The following is a 21,249-nucleotide window of genomic DNA, read 5'->3' on the forward strand; positions in this document are numbered from 1 at the left end:
AGACTTACAGGGAAAGGGTAAAAGAGTTGGTGCGGGAAACATATGATCTCAAATAATTCCTCTGCCTGCAGTCAGTGGGGCCAGGATGGGCTGTGCAAAGGGAGCCCTGCTCAAAGGCTGGCCTCTCAGAGAGCTGGCAGGAGGGAACAGCAGCCCAGGCCTGTGGACCCTGCTTGCACTTTGTGCCATGGAGGTTCAGGAGCCCTTCACTCCTGCCTGGGGAGCCTGCAGTGGGGATCTATTTCAGAGAAAAAGAAAGCACACACACGCACACATACACGCACACACACACACACACACACACACACACACACACACACACACACACAAACATGCACACTGAAAAGGTCAGACAGGAGCAGAGCAGCTGCACAGAGGAGTAAAAAGCAGGCCAGCAATGAAGGCTAATAACCCACAAGGAGAAGGGGCAGGTGGGCAAGTGGTTAAGAACAGCTTGTTCTCAGAGAACGAGAAAGCAGTGGTAAGGGTCAGGAGAGGGAGGTCGCAGTGCTCTCTGGTGAAGGCAGCCACAGTAGACAGAGGGTGTATAAATGTTGTGACATTAAATGAAAATCTCCTATGAAAAATGAAAGGGGAGGGATCCCCCATCTTTTTTTTTTTTTTTTTTTTTTTTTTTTGCGGTATGCGGACCTCTCACTGTTGTGGATTCTCCCCTTGTGGAGCACAGGCTCCGGATGCGCAGGCTCAGCGGCCATGGCGCACGGGCTTAGTTGCTCCACGGCATGTGGGATCCTCCCAGACAGGGGCACGAACCCGCGCCCCCCACATCGGTAGGCAGACTCTCAACCACTGCGCCACCAGGGAAGCACTGCCCCCATCTTGATGGGAAGGGAGAGTTGGGGTCCACCTGCAGGAGATGGGAACATGGCGTCTTGTGGAGCTCTTGAGTGTGTCTTATGTGGATTCCTGAGGCTGATGCTTTGGGGGGCCACCCCAGGGCGTCCAGACCTAACGATGAGAGCTGCCCACTTGCCAGCAACACCGGTCTGGGTTCTGTGATATTCAATGAGGTCTCTTCTCTCCAGATTTTCCACTGACATTAGTCCCAACAGTTACTTAGCCCCCAAATTCTGGGATCTTCCAAAGGACTGGTAAGAAAAAAATAATATTGAGATTGTTCAAAGCCCAAACTTCTATCTGTGTCCATTTCCTTGGGCACTAGGAGAGCTAGAAAGAATGAGCTTCTGATCCAAGGTACCATACGAGGGTTTGCTAATGCCTTTAGCCAGTGCCCGAGAGGCAGCAAACTTGGAACTTGGTGAACTTGATTAGACCTAGTCTGAGCTTCCAAGTGTGGCACCCGGATTTCCACCAGTTCAAACTTTATCTTTTTTGCTTGTTTGTTTTTGGTTGCAGAATTATAGAGTAGGGGGAGGTTCAGGAGACAGGCCAGGAAACCACCGGCCAGTGCTTTTAACATCTGGTGAGGGGGGAACTCTTGGAAGTCAGCTCAGAGGACGTGGTGGGAAAACACCTGGCAGAGCGAGCGGGCTTCCACACGGGAGGCTGGGATTCGGGATCGCAGAGGCTGTGCGGAACGAATCTGCCGGCTGCACTGAGCTCAAGCTGCCCGCACCCAGGGCCTGCGTGGCCGGGACCCACAGGTTCCAGCCTCTGACCTTGAACCCTATCAGATACAGGGCTGAAGAGAGTGCGGACTAGAGTGGGAGGCTTAGAGAGGGAGGGGGCCCGTGACTGGAGGACGCCTTAGCTCTGGGAGGGGGAGCTGGAAATGGGAGCATCCCCCTTGGAAGGGGCTCAATCACGAACCCCTTAGGCCCCCCGACAGCCTCCGCAGTCTGTGGAGGCGGGCTTCAGGGGCCTCCAACAGAGTCTGGAAGAAAGGGGTGCAAACCCTGAGGCCAGGTGAAGGGAGGCCTGACTGGGTATAATGGGGTGGGCAGCGGTGAGCCTGCAGCAAAGAGCACTTTGTGCAGATAGGGCTGAAAAGGAAGCATGTCTGAGCCCAGCTGAGTTGGGCCATGTTATCACAGTTCTCAACTATCAGAACTAAGATTAAAGATTACCCTGAGGGCACTGACACTATAGGCTAATGTGTATTGAGCACTGACTCTGTGCCCCGGCACTGTTCTAAGCATTTAACACTTCTTATCTCACTTAAAGATACCACACCTCCATGCAATAGGCACTTTTTTCTTTTTTACTCTCCATTTTACAGGTGAGGCAATCGAGGCTCAGAGAGACTAAGTCATCAGGGAGGATCATTGGAGGGTTGAGGAAGGGGTGGGTGAAAGGAAGGAGCGGGTCTGCTCCTTTATGAACATTTACAGCATGAGTTCATTCAACATACTGCAAACACATCACTGCACACGCACATAATTTCATTGACTCCTCATGACAATTCAATGAGATGGACACTTTTTTTTTTGAAAAGAAGAAATAAAACTTTATTTGAAAATAACATTAGCATGTATGTAGAATGTTCTAAGGAATTTCCACAAAAAAAAAAAAAAAGGAACTAGAACTAAGTGAATTTAGTAAGATTGCATGATACAAGATCAGAAAACCAAAGTTAGCTGTATTTCTGTATACTAGCAAATAACAAGCCAGAAATAAAATTTTAGAAATTTCGTTCACAATAGCACAAAATACTCAGAAATAAATTTAACACAAGCTTTGTAAGACTTCTACACTGAAAAAGATACAACATTGTGAGATGGACACTTTCTTAATTTCACTCAGGAAAACATCGAGGCTTGAGACTGGTTTAGTAAATTGTCAAATGCTCCTTCCTAAGATGTGTCATTGAACGTGAATCTGTACCCAGTCCTGTCTCACTCCAGAGCCAAGCTCTTCTTCACTCCCCTGCCTCTAATACTGGTGTCTTTTCTTTCTTTTGTATTTGTTTTGTATATTTGGACATATTGTTGCTTCTGACTACACAGGTCTCCTAATGTCCATCTTCCAATGCCCATCCTCTTCCTGTCTGAAGGGGTTCAGTTTTCGGTTGGATCCAAGGTCACCGGTAATTGTCCAGGCCAGTGGCATGTTCCATGAATGGGTGATTGTGGTTCTGTGGTCCACCTTCCTCTGCTTCACCCTGGGGTTCTCATAGGTGTTTCTGCTTCCTGACCTCAAGACTTCCTGTGTGAAGATGCAGGACTCCATGGTGCCCTGCAGTCTATGTCTTGGTCCAGAGCTCCAGAGCTGGAAGGAGCAGCCTTGAATATTGGGAAACCATGTCTGCTGTGGGAAACCATGACATCACCAGATGCACTTGGGGGAGAGAGTTATATGCCAGGGGTGGGAGGCTGAGGCAGCATCCCTGCACTGATGCTGGAGGAGAAGGACCTCTGGGGAGACTGAGATGCAGAAGAACCCCTTGTACGGGCATTTCGAGTGGGAGTTTGACATTATCAAGTTGGAAAGGGAACATCCAGAAGAAAGGGGGAGGAAGTGGGAAGCTGGGCAAGTTGTTGGAGGGACAGATTCCCAGTCGGAGCCTGAGCTTCATCTTTCAGCACCTAACTTCTCAATTCCAGATGCTCTCCTTGGGGAGTTCTTTTGCTTTTTCCTCTTGGCTCGGGCCGTCCACGCTTAACGAGAGCCAGAGGGGTACTCTCACCATGGGAAGAGCTGACACGGCATGGAGACAAAGGAAGTGGGTAGGAAAGGATGGGCTTGGTTAGGGAGGCTGGTGTCAGGGGGCCCCACGATGTCAGTAAATGTCTGAGCTCCTGTGACTGAGCTCCAAGGGGTAGCACCTGGGGGCAGAAGCACATCTGAACTTTAGCCTCACTCACTGAACTTCTTGTGTCAGGAAACATGAGCTGGAAATCACCCCAGAACAGACAGTCCTCTGCTGATCCTCTCTCTTCACTGCTTCCAGAAACAGCAGGGTGTCTTGTCTATTTATTCATCTTGGTGGGAACACGGTGTCTTGCAGCCCTAGACCGCTACCTCTAGCCTAAGGGTGCACATGTGCCCTGGAGCAGAGACCTGGTGTTTGCGGAACTTTGGCAGACGCAGACCTGCAGGGTCACTTTGCTCAGAAGTCTGCAGTGCCAGAGACTGAGAGGTAGGATGTGAGTCTCAGAACTGTCTTGGTTCCCTGTGATCCTGGTTCCTGGGGCCAGTCTTGGAGCCAAGACATAAATAAGTTTGCTCTTTGGAACTTTCTTGTTCCTTTCCCATTCTCACTCATCTTTCTTTTCTTTTTACTACTTCCTCGGCTTCCCTTCCTCCTCTGTCTTAGTAGTGTTTTTCTTGCTAAAGTCTCTAGCAGCGCCCTGGAGGTGTTTTTTGATTGATTCATTCATTCATTCAATATTTAGTGAGTACCTACTGTGTACTGGGCCCTGTGCTGGACCCAATCTACAAAGTCAATAACACAGGGTATTGCCCTTTTGATTTTAACATCTGCTAGCACCCTCCAGAGCCCCTTTGCAAAGCCATCAAACTGAAAATAACATGGGGTGTGGAATTCAGTGAGAAGAGCCTTGGGATGGGATATGGGCTGGCCTGCAGAAACATCAGGGTCTTAGACAAACAATCCACCGTGGGGCAGCAACAGCAACAGACAACGCTGGTGTTCCTTCAACCTGGAATCCTTTTCCATTGTCCTTGTTACCTCCATTTGGTTAGTAACTGGGGACTAATTTAAAAATCTATACCTCCAAGAGAAATTCTGCAGAGTTCTTCTGTTGGCTCTCTAGCCTTGGAAATATCTTCTCTTGGAAAATCCTTGACATGGACCCAGGAGGTCCTCTTGTTTTCCTAGTCCATAAATCAACCAGGGATTTCTTTGCAAGAGCAGTTATTGGGACAGTACAGCCATGCTCTGTTCTTCTGTCCAGGTGGAGAACTGGCTGGGTTGACTGCAGACCACAACAAAGGGTCGGTAGCTGGCTGGGAGGGCACATTTACCTGTCATGCTGTTATATGGTACAAAAGGGGAAGTTAGTTACACTTGTCCTGCCACGCATAGGCATGATGCAAGACGCAGCCAGTTGGTCCAGGAGGAAGGGCTAGGGTAGGTCTGTGATGGCAGGCGGATATTCCCACCACTAGCAAAGGCAGGGTCCTGCCCTCTCGGCAGTCACTTTCCCCCTCCAAGATTCAGAGCTGGCCTTCTATCTGCCTCCTGCCGCTTCAAAAACCCACAGTTGGAGCTCCGGGAATGTTATTCTTTTTCATTTAAAGACATTCCATTTCATGTGTAATTAAATGTGTGGTATTGCATTAATGTTTTCTTCTGAGCATTTTTGGCAGCCTGAGACCCTGGGTCTGGCTGGTGCAAGGAAAACACACACTTCTCAGAGATCGTTCCTTCCTCTCCCTGTTCCTTCTTCCACCCTTTCCTGCCAAGAATCTCCCTTCTCCTTTGCACACAGTTGCTCTCAGGACTCACCTTGTAATGCGCGAGCCTCCAAGGCTGTGGAGACCCTCTGTTCTTCTACGGGGCATTGGGGTCTCGGATTTCTGCCTCTGGCACCACCCTCATCTCCAGAAGGCATCCTCACTGCTCACCTGGACCTCAGGTGGTGACGACCAAGGGTGGCAGGAGTGGGTTCCATTGGAAGAAAATCTCTGTTCTTTTTTTTTTTCTGTTCATCTTTATTGGAGTATAATTGCTTTACAATGGTGTGTTAGTTTCTGCTGTACAACAAAGCGAATCAGCTCTATGTATACATATATCTCCATATCCCCTCCTTCTTGAGCCTCCCTCCCACCCTCCCTACCCCACCCCTCTAGGTCGTCACAAAGCACCGAGATGATCTCCCTGTGCTATGCGGCGGCTTCCCACTAGCTATCTATTTTACGTTTGGTAGTGTATATATGTCAGTGCTACTCTTTCACTCCATCCCAGCTTCCCCTCCCCCCCCTCCCCCGGGTCCTCAAGTCCATTCTCTATGTCTGCATCTTTATCCCTGCCCTGCCACTAGGTTTGTCAGTACCGTTTTTTTTAGATTCCGTATATGTGCGTTAGCATATGGTATTTATTTTTCTCTTTCCGACTTACTTCACTCTGTATGACAGACTCTAGGTCCATCCACCTCATTACAAATAACTCAATTTCGTTCCTTTTTATGGCTGAGTATATAGATGTGAAATCAGTGCCTCTGTCTGGCGTACGAGTTACAGAGGTGAGGGGGCTGTGACAGAAGGATGGGCTCGGTGGCAGCTATCTGCTTATCCCAGAGTTTAGAGTCTGGTGGGCCACTTCTAACAGCTGGGTGATCTTGGGCAATTGCTTCAACACCTTGAACTTCAACTTCCTCATCTGTAGCACTTGGGTAGCAATGTGCTGTATTTAAGAGAGTTGTGAAGAGAAGGTGTTACTTAGCGCGGTGCCAGGCACAGGGTAAGTGCTCAGTCAATGACAGTTATTTTTACTATTAATAAGGGCACAAAGGGATAACAATGGGCTAAAAGAGACAAGTGCAGGGTGAGATAGAGTTGATGGGGGAAAGATCTGAGGGGTCTTAGCAAGGAGCCTAGGAACCAGTTAGGAGCTGGGTATTCCAATGGGCCAGGGAAGAAGGTAAGCCAGGGTGGTTAGGAAAACCCATCAAGGCTCAGCTAAGAGAACTCATGGCCAGCCCTTGGGAGTGCTGGGAAGCCTGCTTCTGCAACCCCTAGGTGACAGCCTTCAGGGAAGGACAATCTCAGTGCTGCATGAATACCTGGCCTCCTAGGACAATAATTAGCGAAAGCACCGAGGTGGCCAATGAATTTCTCTTAAGGAATTTTGAGTGTGACTGAGGGAGCATGCTGGCTTTGGGGGACTGACTTTACTGTTGACATACAGCAGAGTCAGGATCACCATTATTTATAACTGCCAAGCCTGGGAAATCTGTTTTTTCTCTGTTGATCAATAGCAATCTTTAGTAGGTGGCTGTCTCTGCCTTTGATGTCTTTATTCCATTGTCTGACAAACCTCCTCCCGCAAACTATTTTGGACCTGAAGGAGGAGGTGGTTGGACATCGCGGTGGCAGGCTCAGATAGGCTGCCAATGACCCCCTGAGTCACTGCTGGCCCCCCACCACCCCCATGCAACCTCATGTCATTTTATTTCAGGAGAATATCACCACCCTTCTCCAAGTTTCTTTCCAGGCCACTATTTTGTTCACAGGTAGATTGACCTTTTAGTTAAAAGCAAAATCTTGCAGAAAGGAAGGAGACATACTGTTGTTAAATGTCCATTATGTTTCAGATATTTTCTATTGTCTTTTACCTAAAATTTTTATATCAGTCCCCTTAACAACTCTGCCAAGTAGATATTGAAGGTTTCCATTCTACACATAAGGAACCAGAGCCTGAGGGAGGGTAAGGCACAGTTAGTGGCAGGGTCAGGATTAAAATACCTGTCTCTTTTCCCAAGGTCTCACTCTTTCAGCAACATAATGTTTTCCCCTGGGTTTTATGCTTCTTCTTCATCCCTGGTCTGCAGGGATGAATAAGTAGTATATGGCTGCCATACCCCCATTTTCCTAGAACACAGAGGTGAAGCTGACAGTGGTCACCCGTGTCTTGGGCCACGTCTATGACCAGTGAGTCTCTGCAGGTCACACTAAGTACTGCAGAAAACCTCTACCTGCCAGGATGAGGCAGCCCAGGTGAGCAGATTAAGGACAAGGGTGTAAACACAGCCTGCCTGCCGACTTCTCAGGGTCCCAAGGTCTTTTGAACAGAGGTAGCTGGTGACCTCCTTGGATTAGTGATTCTGCCCTAAGTCAAGCTTGCTCCGGGCCTAGAAGACCTCCCCAAAGTGAATCCCACACAGATGGAATGAGTATCTTGGGCCTCAATATAGAGAAAAATTTGTGGTGCAGTAACTATTTCATAGAAATCCTCAGTCTGTGCTTGTCTGATGAATCGATTAGCTGTCCTATGGGAACAGGAGGCTGTACAGGTGGCTTCCTCTGGGGGAATCCAGTGGTGGCTGTCCCGAAAAAAGGAGTTAGGGAAGAGCCAGGCCAGAAGAGGTCAGGAACCCTTTCCATTTCCCAAGAACACTCCTTACTGTATACCAGCCCCTTGCTTTCTCCAGCAGCCCCCTCAGTGCAGGAGGCTGGGAGGTCTTCCCACGGCCTGTGCTGTGTATCCACCTCTCTCCTCCTCCCCTGCCCATGTCCCGACGTCTGAGCCTCGTGACCCAGACTCTGCTGAGCTGGCCAGCCAGGCAGGAAAAGGAGATTGATGCCCCTGCCTCCTAGGAAAATCCATCACTTTGTGGCCTGTGGGTCAGATGGCTTCACCAGAGGCAGCTCTGAGCAGTACTGTGTGAGCTAAAAATCAACACACAGAAAAGGCCCCAATAGACATATGGACGTCAGAAATGAAAATGGCTCATTCCCGCCACTCCCCAGGGGCCTGAACAGTCAGTGCCCTTTCCTCCCACACTCCCTACCCACACCCTTCTCCCCGGGGGCCTCCTGGGTGGGTGGGTGGGGGCTCTTACCCTTTCCCTTGGGAAGATGTTGCATCAGGGTCCAGGGATGGACAGGGTTAGAGAAGTCAGGCAGGAGTAGGGGAAGGGGGAAGACAGAGGGTTGAGCTTCTGTGGACCGATGGTCTTGGCGGCCACAAAGTGGGGGAGGACAGAGGAAAGGCAGCCCCGGGTAACAGAAAGCACACAGGCTCAGGAGTCAGAAAAAAAAGAGAGTCCTTTGGCCACATTTTAGTTCCGCAAACTTTGGAAAGTTACCCGCCCCCCCCCCCCCCGCCTCCATTTTCTCATCTGCGAAAGGGGTACAATCACACATACCTCCCAGGGTTATCGTGAGAATGGAATGTTGAACAAATAGTAGGATTGGGCACAAATTAATCCCCTTTACCTGTGTCTTCCTATTTAGGTTCAGGGAAAGAAGCTGCTCGAATGGTATTTTGGAGTCTAGAGTCTTGTTGGTACACGGGGTTCTCCACATGGAAGTGATTTGCTTTATGCATTTAGCCCTAATCCAGCCTCTCTGTGCCGAAGCTGAAGCTCCCAGGTTACCTTGTGGAGTTCTTATCCCTATGGCTGGGAGGAAGTTCTCTCCTGGGGGAGGATTTATGGTGGGATGGAGTCTGTTTTTATTGTCCCTTGCTTCTTCTGCCCCTTCTCAGATCTCACCACCCCATCCATGGGCTTAGCTCAGGTATTGGTCTCAAAATACTTCTCCCTGCAGACAAATTGAATGAGCCCCAGTGATTTCATTCTGAGCCACTGGGCATTTCCATGTCTCTGAAAGAGATCCATTTGCAGATTGAGGGCAGACACTGGTCCGTGGCTGGCTCTGCTTCGTGCTTTCAGAGAGCAGACAAGTTTCCGGCATCATGGTCACCTGCCCCCTGCCACATTCAAGACCCACAGCTGTCAAAGCTCTGACCTCCTGAAGCTGGGGTTTGGCAGCTGCCCCCAGGCTCTTAACTCCTGGCATGTGGAGGGAGGGTCAAGAAAAGGCCCCCTCTATGCGGCTGCCACGTGACTTTTCTGAACTTTTTTTTTATATCATTATTGGAGTATAATTGCTTTACAATAGTGGGTTACTTTCTGCTTTATAACAAAGTGAATTAGTTATACATATACATATATTCCCATATCTCTTCCCTCTTGCGTCTCCTTCCCTCCCACCCTCCCTATCCCACCCTTCCAGGCGGTCACAAAGCACCGAGCTGATCTCCCTGTGCTATGCGGCTGCTTCCCACTAGCTATCTACCTTACGTTCGGTAGTGTGTATATGTCCATGCCTCTCTCTTGCTTTGTCACAGCTTACCCTTCACCCTCCCCATAATCTCAAGTCCATTCTCTAGTAGGTCTGTGTCTTTATTCCTGTCTTACCCCTAGGTTCTTCATGACATTTTTTCCCTTAAATTCCATATATATGTGTTAGCATATGGTATTTGTCTTTCTCTTTCTGACTTACTTCACTCTGTATGACAGACTCTAGGTCTATCCACCTCATTACAAATAGCTCAATTACGTTTCTTTTTATGGCTGAGTAATATTCCATTGTATATATGTGCCACATCTTCTTTATCCATTCATCCACTGATGGACACTTAGGTTGTTTCCATGTCCTGCCTATTGTAAATAGAGCTGCAATGAACATTTTGGTACATGACTCTTTTTGAATTATGGTTTTCTCAGGGTATATGCCCAGTAGTGGGATCGCTGGGTCATATGGTAGTTCTGTTTGTAGTTTTTTAAGGAACCTCCATACTGTTCTCCATAGTGGCTGTACCAATTCACATTCCCACCAGCAGTGCAAGGGTGTTCCCTTTTCTCCACACCCTCTCCAGCATTTATTGTTTGTAGATTTTTTGATGATGGCCATTCTGACTGGTGTGAGATGATATCTCATTGTAGTTTTGATTTGCATTTCTCTAATGATTAATGATGTTGAGCATTCGTTCATGTGTTTGTTGGCAGTCTGTATATCTTCTTTGGAGAAATGTCTATTTAGGTCTTCTGCCCATTTTTGGATTGGGTTGTTTGTTTTTTTGTTATTGAGCTGCATGAGCTGCTTGTAAATTTTGGAGATTAATCCTTTGTCAGTTGCTTCATTTGCAAATATTTTCTCCCATTCTGAGGGTTTTCTTTTGGTCTTGTTTATGGTTTCCTTTGCTGTGCAAAAGCTTTGAAGTTTCATTAGGTCCCATTTGTTTATTTTTGTTTTTATTTCCATTTCTCTAGGAGGTGGGTCAAAAAGGATCTTGCTGTGATTTATGTCATAGAGTGTTCTGCCTATGTTTTCCTCTAAGAGTTTGATAGTTTCTGGCCTTACATTTAGGTCTTTAATCCATTTTGAGCTTATTTTTGCATATGGTATTAGGGAGTGATCTAATCTCATACTTTTACATGTACCTGTCCAGTTTTCCCAGCACCACTTATTGAAGAGGCTGTCCTTTCTCCACTGCACATTCCTGCCTCCTTTATCAAAGGTAGGGTGACCATATGTGCGTGGGTTTATCTCTGGGCTTTCTATCCTGTTCCATTGATCTATCTTTCTGTTTTTGTGCCAGTACCATACTGTCTTGATTACTGTTGCTTTGTAGTATAGTCTGAAGTTAGGAAGCCTGATTCCTCCAGCTCCGTTTTTTGTTCTCAACATTGCTTTGGCTATTCGGGGTCTTTTGTGTTTCCACACAAATTGTGAAATTTTTTGTTCTAGTTCTGTGAAAAATGCCAGTGTAGTTTGAAAGGGATTGCATTGAATCTGTAGATTGCTTTGGGTAGTAGAGTCATTTTCACAGTGTTGACTCTTCCGATCCAAGAACATGGTATATCTCTCCATCTATTTGTATCATCTTTAATTTCTTTCATCCAAGTCTTATAGTTTTCTGCATACAGGTCTTTTGTCTCCTTAGGTAGGTTTATTCCTAGATATTTTATTCTTTTTGTTGCAGTAGTAAATGGGAGTGTTTTCTTGATTTCACTTTCAGATTTTTCATCATTAGTGTATAGGAATGCCAGAGATTTCTGTTCATTAATTTTGTATCCTGCAACTTTACCAAATTCATTGATTAGCTCTAGTAGTTTTCTGGTAGCATCTTTAGGATTCTCTGTGTATAGTATCATGTCATCTGCAAACAGTGACAGCTTTACTTCTTCTTTTCCGATTTGGATTCCTTTTATTTCCTTTTCTTCTCTGATTGCTGTGGCTAAAACTTCCAAAACTATGTTGAATAAGAGTGGTGAGAGTGGCCAACCTTGTCTTGTTCCTGATCTTAGTGGAAATGCTTTCAGTTTTTCACCATTAGGACGATGTTGGCTGTGGGTTTGTTATATATGGCCTTTATTATGTTGAGGAAAGTTCCCTTTATGCCTACTTTCTGCAGGGTTTTTATCATAAATCGGTGTTGAATTTTGCCGAAAGCTTTCTCTGCATCTATTGAGATGATCATATGGTTTTTCTCCTTCAATTTGTTAATATGGTTTATCACGTTGATTGATTTGCATATATTAAAGAATCCTTGCATTCCTGGAATAAACCCCACTTGATCATGGTGTATGATCCTTTTAATGTGCTGTTGGATTCTGTTTGCTAGTATTTTGTTGAGGATTTTTGCATCTATGTTCATCAGTGATATTGGCCTGTAGTTTTCTTTCTTTGTGACGTCCTTGTCTGGTTTTGGTATCAAGGTGATGGTGGCCTCGTAGAATGAGTTTGGGAGTGTTCCTCCCTCTGCTATATTTTGGAAGAGTTTGAGAAGGATAGGTGTTAGCTCTTCTCCAAATGTTTGATAGAATTGGCCTGTGAAGCCATCTGGTCCTGGGCTTTTGTTTGTTGGAAGATTTTTAATCACAGTTTCAATTTCAGTGCTTGTGATTGGTCTGTTTATATTTTCTATTTCTTCCTGATTCAGGCTTGGCAGGTTGTGCATTTCTAAGAATTTGTCAATTTCTTCCAGGTTTTCCATTTTATTGGCATAGAGTTGCTTGTAGTAATCTCTCATGATCTTTTGTATTTCTGCAGTGTCCGTTGTTACTTCTCCTCTTTCATTTCTAATTCTATTGATTTGAGTCTTCTCCCTTTTTTTCTTGATGAGTCTGGCTAGTGGTTTATCAATTTTGTTTATCTTCTCAAAGAACCAGCTTTTAGTTTTATTGATCTTTGCTATTGTTTCCTTCATTTCTTTTTCATTTATTTCTGATCTGATTTTTATGACTTGTTTCCTTCTGCTAACTTTGGGATTTTTTTGTTCTTCTTTCTCTAATTGCTTTAGGTGCAAGGTTAGGTTGTTTATTCGAGATGTTTTCTGTTTCTTAAGGTAGGATTGTATTGCTATAAACTTCCCTCTTAGAACTGCTTTTGCTGCATCCCATAGATTTTGCATCGTCATGTCTCCATTGTCATTTGTTTCTAGGTATTTTGTGACTTCCTCTTTGATTTCTTCAGTGATCACTTCATTATTAAGTAGTGTATTGTTTAGCCTCCATGTGTTTGTATTTTTTATAGATCATTTCCTGTAATTGATATCTAGTCTCATAGCATTGTGGTTGGAAAAGATACTTGATACAATTTCAATTTTCTTAAATTTACCAAGGCTTGATTTGTGACCCAAGATATGATCTATCCTGGAGAATGTTCCATGAGCACTTGAGAAAAATGTGTATTCTGTTGTTTTTGGATGGAATGTCCTATAAATATCAATTAAGTCCATCTTGTTTAATGTATAATTTAAAGCTTGTGTTTCCTTATTTATTTTCATTTTGGATGATCTGTCCATGGGTGAAAGTGGGGTGTTAAAGTCCCCTACTATGAATGTGTTACTGTCGATTTCCCGTTTTATGGCTGTTAGTATTTGCCTTATGTATTGAGGTGCTCCTATGTTGGGTGCATAAATATTTACAATTGTTATATCTTCTTCTTGGATGGATCCCTTGATCATTATGTAGTGTCCTTCTTTGTCTCTTCTAATATTCTTTATTTTAAAGTCTATTTTGTCTGATATGAGAATTGCTACTCCAGCTTTCTTTTGGTTTCCATTTGCATGAAATATCTTTTTCCATCCCCTTACTTTCATTCTCTATGTGTCTCTAGGTCTGAAGTGGGTCTCTTGTAGACAGCAAAAATATGGGTCTTGTTTTTGTATCCATTCAGCTAATCTGTGTCTTTTGGTGGGAGCATTTAGTCTATTTACATTTAAGGTAATTATCGATATGTATGTTCCTCTTCCCATTTTCTTAATTGTTTTGGGTTCGTTATTGTAGGTCTTTTCCTTCTCTTGTGTTTCTTACCTAGAGAAGTTCCTTTAGCAGTTGTTGTAAAGATGGTTTGGTGGTGCTGAACTCTCTCAGGTTTTGCTTGTCTGTAAAGGTTTTAATTTCTCCATCAAATCTGAATGAGATCCTTGCTGGGTAGAGTAATCTTGGTTGTAGGTTTTTCTCCTTCATCACTTTAAATATGTCCTGCCAGTCCCTTCTGGCTTGCAGAGTTTCTGCTGAAAGATCACTGTTAACCTTATGGGGATTCCCTTGTGTGTCATTTGTTGCTTTTCCCTTGCTGCTTTTAATATGTTTTCTTTGTATTTTATTTTTGACAGTTTGATTAATATGTGTCTTGGCATACTTCTCCTTGGATTTATCCTGTATGGGACTCTCTGTGCTTCCTGGACTTGATTAACTATTTCCTTTCCCATATTAGGGAAGTTTTCAACTATAATCTCTTCAAATATTTTCTCAGTCCCTTTCTTTTTCTCTTCTTCTGGAACTCCTATAATTCGAATGTTGGTGCGTTTAGTGTTGTCCCAGAGGTCTCTGAGGCTGTCCTCAGTTCTTTTCATTCTTTTTTCTTTATCCTGCTCTGCAGTAGTTATTTCCACTCTTTTATCTTCCAGGTCACTTATCCGTTCTTCTGCCTCAGTTATTCTGCTATTGATCCCATCTAGAGTATTTTTAATTTCATTTATTGTGTTGTTTACCATTGGTTTCATCTTTAGTTCTTCTAGGTCCTTGTTAAATGTTTCTTGCATTTTGTCTATTCTATTTCCAAGATTTTGGATCATCTTTACTATCATTATTCTGAATTCTTTTTCAGGTAGACTGCCTATTTCCTGTTCATTTGTTAGGTCTGGTGGGTTTTTATCTTGCTCCTTCATCTGCTGTGTGCTTTTCTGTCTTCTCATTTTGCTTATCTTACTGTGTTTGGGGCCTCCTTTTTGCAGGCTGCAGGTTCGTAGTTCCCGTTGTTTTTGGTGTCTGTCCCCAGTGGCTAAAGTTGGTTCAGTGGGTTGTGTAGGCTTCCCGGTGGAGGGGACTAGTGCCTGTGTTCTGATGTATGAGGCTGGATCTTGTCTTTCTGGTGGGCAGGTCCACATCTGGTGGTGTGTTTTATGGTGTCTGTGGACTTATTATGATTTTAGGCAGCCTCTCTGCTAATGGGTGGCGTTGTGTTCCTGTCTTGCTAGTTGTTTGGCATAGGATGTCCAGCACTGTAGCTTGCTGGTCGTTGAGTGAAGCTGGGTGCTGGTGTTGAGATGGAGATCTCTGGGAGATTTTTGCCGTTTGATATGTGGAGCTGGGAGGTCTCTTGTGGACCAGTGTCCTGAAGTTGGCTCTCCCACCTCAGAGGCACAGCACTGACTCCTGGCTGCAGCACCAAGAGCCTTTCATCCACAAGGCTCAGAATAAAAGGGAGAAAAAGTAGAAAGAAAGAATTAGTAGAAGTAGAAAGAAAGAATTAGTAGAAGAAGAAAGAAAGGAGGGAGGGAGGGAGGGAGGAAGGAAGGAAGGAAAAAAGAGAGAAAAAAGATAAAGTAAAATAAAATAAAGTAAGATTAAAATATAATAAAGTTATTAAAATAAAAAAATAAGAAAAAAATTAAAAACAACAACACCAAATAAAAAGACAGATAGAACCCTAGGACAAATGGTGGAAGCAAAGCTATACAGACAAAATCTCACACAGAAGCATACACATACACACTCACAAAAAGAGGAAAAGGGGAAAAAAATCATAAATCTTGCTCTCAAAGTCCATCTCCTTAATTTGGGATGATTCATTGTCTAAAGGCAGGAAGGAAGGAAGGAAGGAAGGAAGGAAGGAAGGAAGGAAGGAAGATAAAGTAAAATTAAATAAAGTTATTAAAGTAAAAAACAGTTATTAAAAAAAATTAAAAAACAAAAACGGACTGATAGAACCCTAGGACAAATGGTGGAAGCAAAGCTATACAGACAAAATCTCACACAGAAGCATACACATACACACTCATAAAAAGAGGAACAGGGGAAAAAATGATAAATCTTGCTCTCAAAGTCCACCTCCTCAATTTGGGATGATTCGTTGTCTATTCATATATACCACAGATGCAGGATACATCAAGTTGACTGTGGAGCTTTAATCCACTGCTTCTGAGGCTGCTGGGAGAGATTTCCCTTTCTCTTCTTTGTTCTCACAGCTCCCGGGGCTCAGCTTTGGATTTGGCCCCGCCTCTGCGTGTAGATCGCCGCGGGGGCTCTGGCTCACTCAGGCCAGGGAGGAGGGAGGGGCACGTTGTGTGGGGCGGGCCTGCGGCGTCAGAGGCCGGCATGACGTTGCACCAGCCTGAGGCGCGCCGTGCGTTCTCCGGGGAGAGTTGTCCCTGGATCCCAGGACTCTGGCAGTGGCGGGCTGCACAGGCTCCCAGGAAGGGGGGTGTGGATAGTGACCTGCGCTCGCACACAGGCTTCTTGGTGGCGGCAGCAGCAGCCTTAGCGTCTCATGCCCGTCTCTGGGGTCCGCGCTTTTAGCCGCGGCTCGCGCCCGTCTCTGGAACTCCTTTAAGCAGCGCTCTTAATCCCCTCTCCTCGCGCACCAGGAAACAAAGAGGGAAGAAAAAGTCTCCTGCCTCTTCGGCAGCTCCAGACCTTTTCCCGGACTCCCTCCCGGCTAGCCGTGGCGCACTAACCCCTTCAGGCTGTGTTCACGCCGCCAGTCCTCTCCCTGCGCTCCGACCGAAGTCCAAGCCTCAACTCCCAGCCCCGCCCGCCCCGGCGGGTGAGTAGACAAGCCTCTTGGGCTGGTGAGTGCTGGTTGGCCCTGATCGTCTGTGCAGGAATCTCTCCGCTTTGCCCTCCGTACCCCTGTTGCTGTGCTCTCCTCCGTGGCTCCGAAGCTTTCCCCCTCTGCCACCCGCAGTCTCCGCCCGCGAAGGGGCTTCTAGTGTGTGGAAAGCTTTCCTCCTTCACAGCTCCCTCCCACTGGTGCAGGTCCCGTCCCTATCCTTTTGTCTCTGTTTATTCTTTTTTCTTTTGCCCTACCCGGGTACGTGGGGACTTTCTTGTCGTTTGGGAGGTCTGAGGTCTTCTGCCAGCGTTCAGTAGGTGTTCTGTAGGAGTTGTTCTACATGTAAATGTATTTCTGGTGTATCTGTGGGGAGGAAAGTGATCTCCGCGTCTTACTCTTCCGCCATCTTCCCGGAAGCTCTACTTTTATTAACTTTTCAAGGCTTGTGATTCTTGCTGCCGAGGGAGGGAGAGGAGATGGAGGGTTCTGAGACGTGACCCAGGCACAGCAGCTGGAAAATGGAGCCCCACTCTCCTTAGAGGTCCTCCCTGCTCATTCTGGACTCACGGTGGCTGAGAGTCAGAAGCTCTGGTGGGGGAGCTGGTGACGTCACCCAGTCCGGAGTTGGATTTAGGGACCCAGGAACATATATAGCTCTGTAGCTCTGCCTTTGTAGAGGTGCGTCCAGAATGTAAGAAATCAAGAGAGGTGTGATCTCCATCGTGAGGATGAGGGATTGAGGCTCTGAGAGGGGGCTTGACTCCGCCTAGGCCACACGGGTAAGTCCGGGATTGCAGGCCTCCTCCTGGTCTTTGAGTGGTGATGCATGTCTCACGTACCTGTGGCTGTGGCACTTGTTGAGGCCAAGCTGTTAAAGTGAACATTAAAGCAGAAACTAACAAAGCATTGTAAAGCAATTATACTCCAATAAAGATGTAAAAAAAAAAAGAAAGGGGCAGGAAGAGGAGAGGATCTTCAAGATGGCGGAGGAGTAAGACGGAAAAAAAAAAAAGTGAACATTGGTCATCGGCTGACTAATTCCTCACCCCACTCATGTCAACCTGTTCCAGTGGTTCTTAAAGAGGGGTGCCGGACCAGCAGTATCAACATCACCTGGGAACTTGTTAGAAAAGGCAAATTTGCAGGCCTCAACCTGGACCTCCTGAACAGAAAGCTCTGGGAGAAGGCCCCAGTGAACAGTTTTCATAAGCCCTCTAGGTGATTTTGATTTTTGTCCTATTGCAATGTCGTGGGATGCTGGGGTTGGGGAGGGGTCAGGGGCCAAAGGGCCCTCAAGTGGCCTGGCTAGTCTGGTCTGTCCTGATGCTCTGGATTCGAGCCCCATCTCAACCCAGTTGGCGATTCCTGACTTGGCCCTCATTTTCCCCTCTTGTAAAATAATATCAATAATGGTGAAAACACACACCATTTCAGAGGACTTGAAGGTTTACTAACTTTTACATAGAATAGCCCTTGTAGCAGGTAAGTAGAACTTGTATTATCCTCCCACACCCATTTTACAGATAAGGAAACTGAGACTCCAGATGTTTTGTGAGGTGGGCCAGCCCATAGTGGGGGAGAATCCAGGTCCTGAGCCAAGTGCCCTTGACTTTGCATCCCTGACTGATCCCTGCGGGCTCAGAGGCGTGGGCATAGCCCTATAAATCTGCCATCCCATCTCCACTCTGAGGCTGCGTCAGAATGCTCATCTCGCAGGAGCCCATCCGTAGTCACCTGGGAATGACTGTGCAGTAATGAGCAGATGGCCTCCCTGGAGAGGTCCTGACATCCCATTTTCTCTCGATGTGAAACTCTTAGCCTCCCCTTCAAGGCCAACAAATACCATTCCTCAGAGGGCTAGGACAGAGCAGCAGAGGGTGTGAAGAGGGAAGCGATTTCTAATTCCCTTGTAAAGATGGGGGCAAAGCCCTGCAGCATGTGTCAGCTCCCTGGCAGCCCTGTGGCCTGGGAGCCTGCAGGTCTGTCTTGCTGGGAAGAGAGAATAATGGTCTGTAAACGCTTGCACCCACAGATGCTGGCCGGCAGGTCATCTGGGACATGGCAGGGCTACCAATAATTCTGATAGAAAAAAACAAGATTTGTGTAGTCTATTATGAGAAGAATCCCCTGGCCAACCAAAACACTAACTACGGCCCTGCAGTCACACCCCTCTGTCCCTGTAATGCGTTCTCTTGTTCTTGGGGACAGTCTGCCATGGTCCTCTGTCCTCAACTATTATTTTTTTGACAAGGTTGAGAAAACCCTCTTTCCTGGCCCTGTGATGCGCTTCATAATGTGAATACAGGTATTTAATGGGCTTCTGCCTGTTGAACGATTAATGGAAAGGTCGGTGAGTAATCTCCGGCTCACTCCCCACCTCAGCAGCCCACTTCTTGTACAATTCCTTCGAAGCATTCTTTCCAAATAGGTGGGAGGGCTGAGGTCACATCTTTGCTCTCTCCTGGCAGGCAGACTTTAATTAGGTTGCTAAATTAGCCAAGGCCGTGGTAGCCCTTCTCTTTGCACAGAGCCTGGTTCTGGGGAGGTCTCTGGACTTGATTTTGTGATTTCGTTGTGTTTTCTCTCTCACAGGAGAGGGACTTGTCAAGCAGAGGCTTCCCCCAGATAACTGTAACTCCCACTTAGCGGTCTCCATCATGAACCGGACACTGTGCTAGGAGCACTGTAGTCATTATGTTATAACAAGAGACAGTGTGGTGTGTCCGCGTGTGTGTGCATGTGTGTGTGTGCATGTGTGTGTGTGCATGTGTGTCCGTGTGTGTGTGCATGTGTGTGTGTGTGTGCATGTGTGTTGGGGGGAGGGCACTGGGCCAAACTCTCATGTGAATTATCTCATTTAATCTTCCCAAGAATTCAGAGAGTAAAGTATTGGTGTTAATTCCATTTTACAGATGAGGAAACTGAGGCTCTGGGGTGAAATAACTTCCCGAAGCTCAAAAACTAGCAGGGAGTGGAAACCAGGGTTCAAACTCGATTCTTGACTACTCAGTGCAGTGCATGGACCCACAGCCCACGGACATCCCCTGAGAGTTTATTAGCGATGCAGATTCTCAGAGCCACTTGAATCAGGACCTGCATGATGCCCAGGGGATTCCCATGCACAGTAACTGTTGAGACTGCTGTATACGCTCTCCAGCAACTATAGCTGATTATGCCGGAATCCTGGGTGTTAACGATTACTGACTCTGGTTTAGAGAGGTTCGGGGCTAGTCGGGGACAGAGCTGAGATTTCATTCTGGGTGGAACCCTCAAACCACCATGCGATGCCTGTTTTCACGCCCAAGGTAAGGTGCTAGAGCTCAAAAGCAGAACTCCCTGCTCTAGACCCCTGTGCTCCCCTGTCCCCCTGAGCCTCCAAGGAGGACAAGTGCCTGGGACTGACTTGGCTGCTCTCTTCCGTCCCCTCCTGCAGATGTGCAGCACATTAAAAGGAGAGACATCGTGTTGAAGCGAGAACTGGGCGAGGGAGCCTTTGGAAAGGTCTTCCTGGCCGAGTGCTACAACCTCAGCCCCACCAAGGACAAGATGCTCGTGGCTGTGAAGGTAATTCTCAGAGGCATGTGGTCCCCAGGAAGGAAGAGGAGTGGCTGGGGTCAGGTGGGAGGGAAAGAGAGACTCACTCCATTCTGGAAGATGGTATCAACTAATGTTATCAGATGCAATCAAGATGGTATAAACTAACGTAATCAGATGCCCTTGCTCCAAGGTAAATGAAGTTTCCTTAGGACCCAAATCAGCTTCCTTTGGCTTCGGAAGTCAAGAGCTGTAGCACATAAGGGGACTGTGCCCACGGTGCAGCCGGAGGGACAAGTTATGCCTTTGATGGGCCCTGGTTTTATTCTGGAGGCCCTGGGCTCACCGCTGTCCCCAGCTGTCCCTCCTCCCATCTCAGCGACTTTGCAGGATGTGCTGCCCGTGCCCAGAAAGTCATTTGACCATTTCTCGGGAGTACAATTGCATGAGGGGTGGGTAGATTACAGAGGCCCTGGGAGCCACTGCTCAAGTCAGCAGACGTCACTGGGCATAGGAGATGGGCTGGGGGGTCAAGTACTGAGCACAGGGAGGGACAGTGAGTGAGGCTGGAGGACATTCTTAGGTACCCCGTGGGATCCAGGTTCAGCGCCCAAGGGGCAGCATGCCTGAGGTTTCCTGCCTTCTTAGATGGGTCGTTAACCACAGGGCTTTGGTATTGCTGAGCCAGCCCTACAGATTTGCAGTTGGAGCCGACTTGCTTGGGGCAGGAGAGAAGGAACTTTGCTACTACCAGTTACCTTCCTCCAGCAGGAAGCAGCTTCTCCCAGTCACTGTTAGACACGTCTTTGAACACGACTGGCACAGACAAGAGTCAAGTAGCCTCACTGAGGCACCCACAGGTCTGGGGTGTGGAGTGGCCCCTGTGGGAGTGGGTGCAGCGAGCAGGCCTCTGAGGCCAGCGTGAATTCTGCGTGATGTTCTGGGCTGAGAGCAGGAGATACCTCCTTCCCCACGAGGACTCTCACCTGGGCCTCAAAAGGTCCATCCTTAGCACTGAGGGTTCATGACCGAGCCACCTCCTATGGCAGTTGCATATTTCTGAGACTTTGGGGTCTCTGTATTCACAGTTTGTTGTGTCTGCAGAGGGTAAGTGCCCTCCATGGATGCAGGCAGTGCTGTGCAGGCTACAGGCATAGGGGAGGAATCAGAGAGCTGGGTGGGCGCCTGGCCATCACTGATTAGCTCTGTGACCCTGTGCAAGATGCTTAACCTCTTTGAGCCTCAGTTTCCTTCTCT

The 21,249-nt window shown here is 46.9% G+C and overlaps 1 protein-coding gene across 1 annotated transcript in view; it reads left to right on the forward strand.

The window, feature by feature from the left end:
* The window catches only part of NTRK3 (neurotrophic receptor tyrosine kinase 3), a 377,501-nt gene that overhangs the window by 304,762 nt on the left and 51,490 nt on the right, over nucleotides 1-21,249 (forward strand). The window contains exon 13 of the mRNA XM_032623818.1: nucleotides 19,892-20,022. Coding sequence (XP_032479709.1) covers nucleotides 19,892-20,022 — 131 coding nt within the window. The remainder of the gene's footprint in view (nucleotides 1-19,891; nucleotides 20,023-21,249) is intronic.

This window comes from Phocoena sinus, chromosome 2 (assembly GCF_008692025.1).
Source record: "Phocoena sinus isolate mPhoSin1 chromosome 2, mPhoSin1.pri, whole genome shotgun sequence".
NCBI lineage: Eukaryota > Metazoa > Chordata > Mammalia > Artiodactyla > Phocoenidae > Phocoena > Phocoena sinus.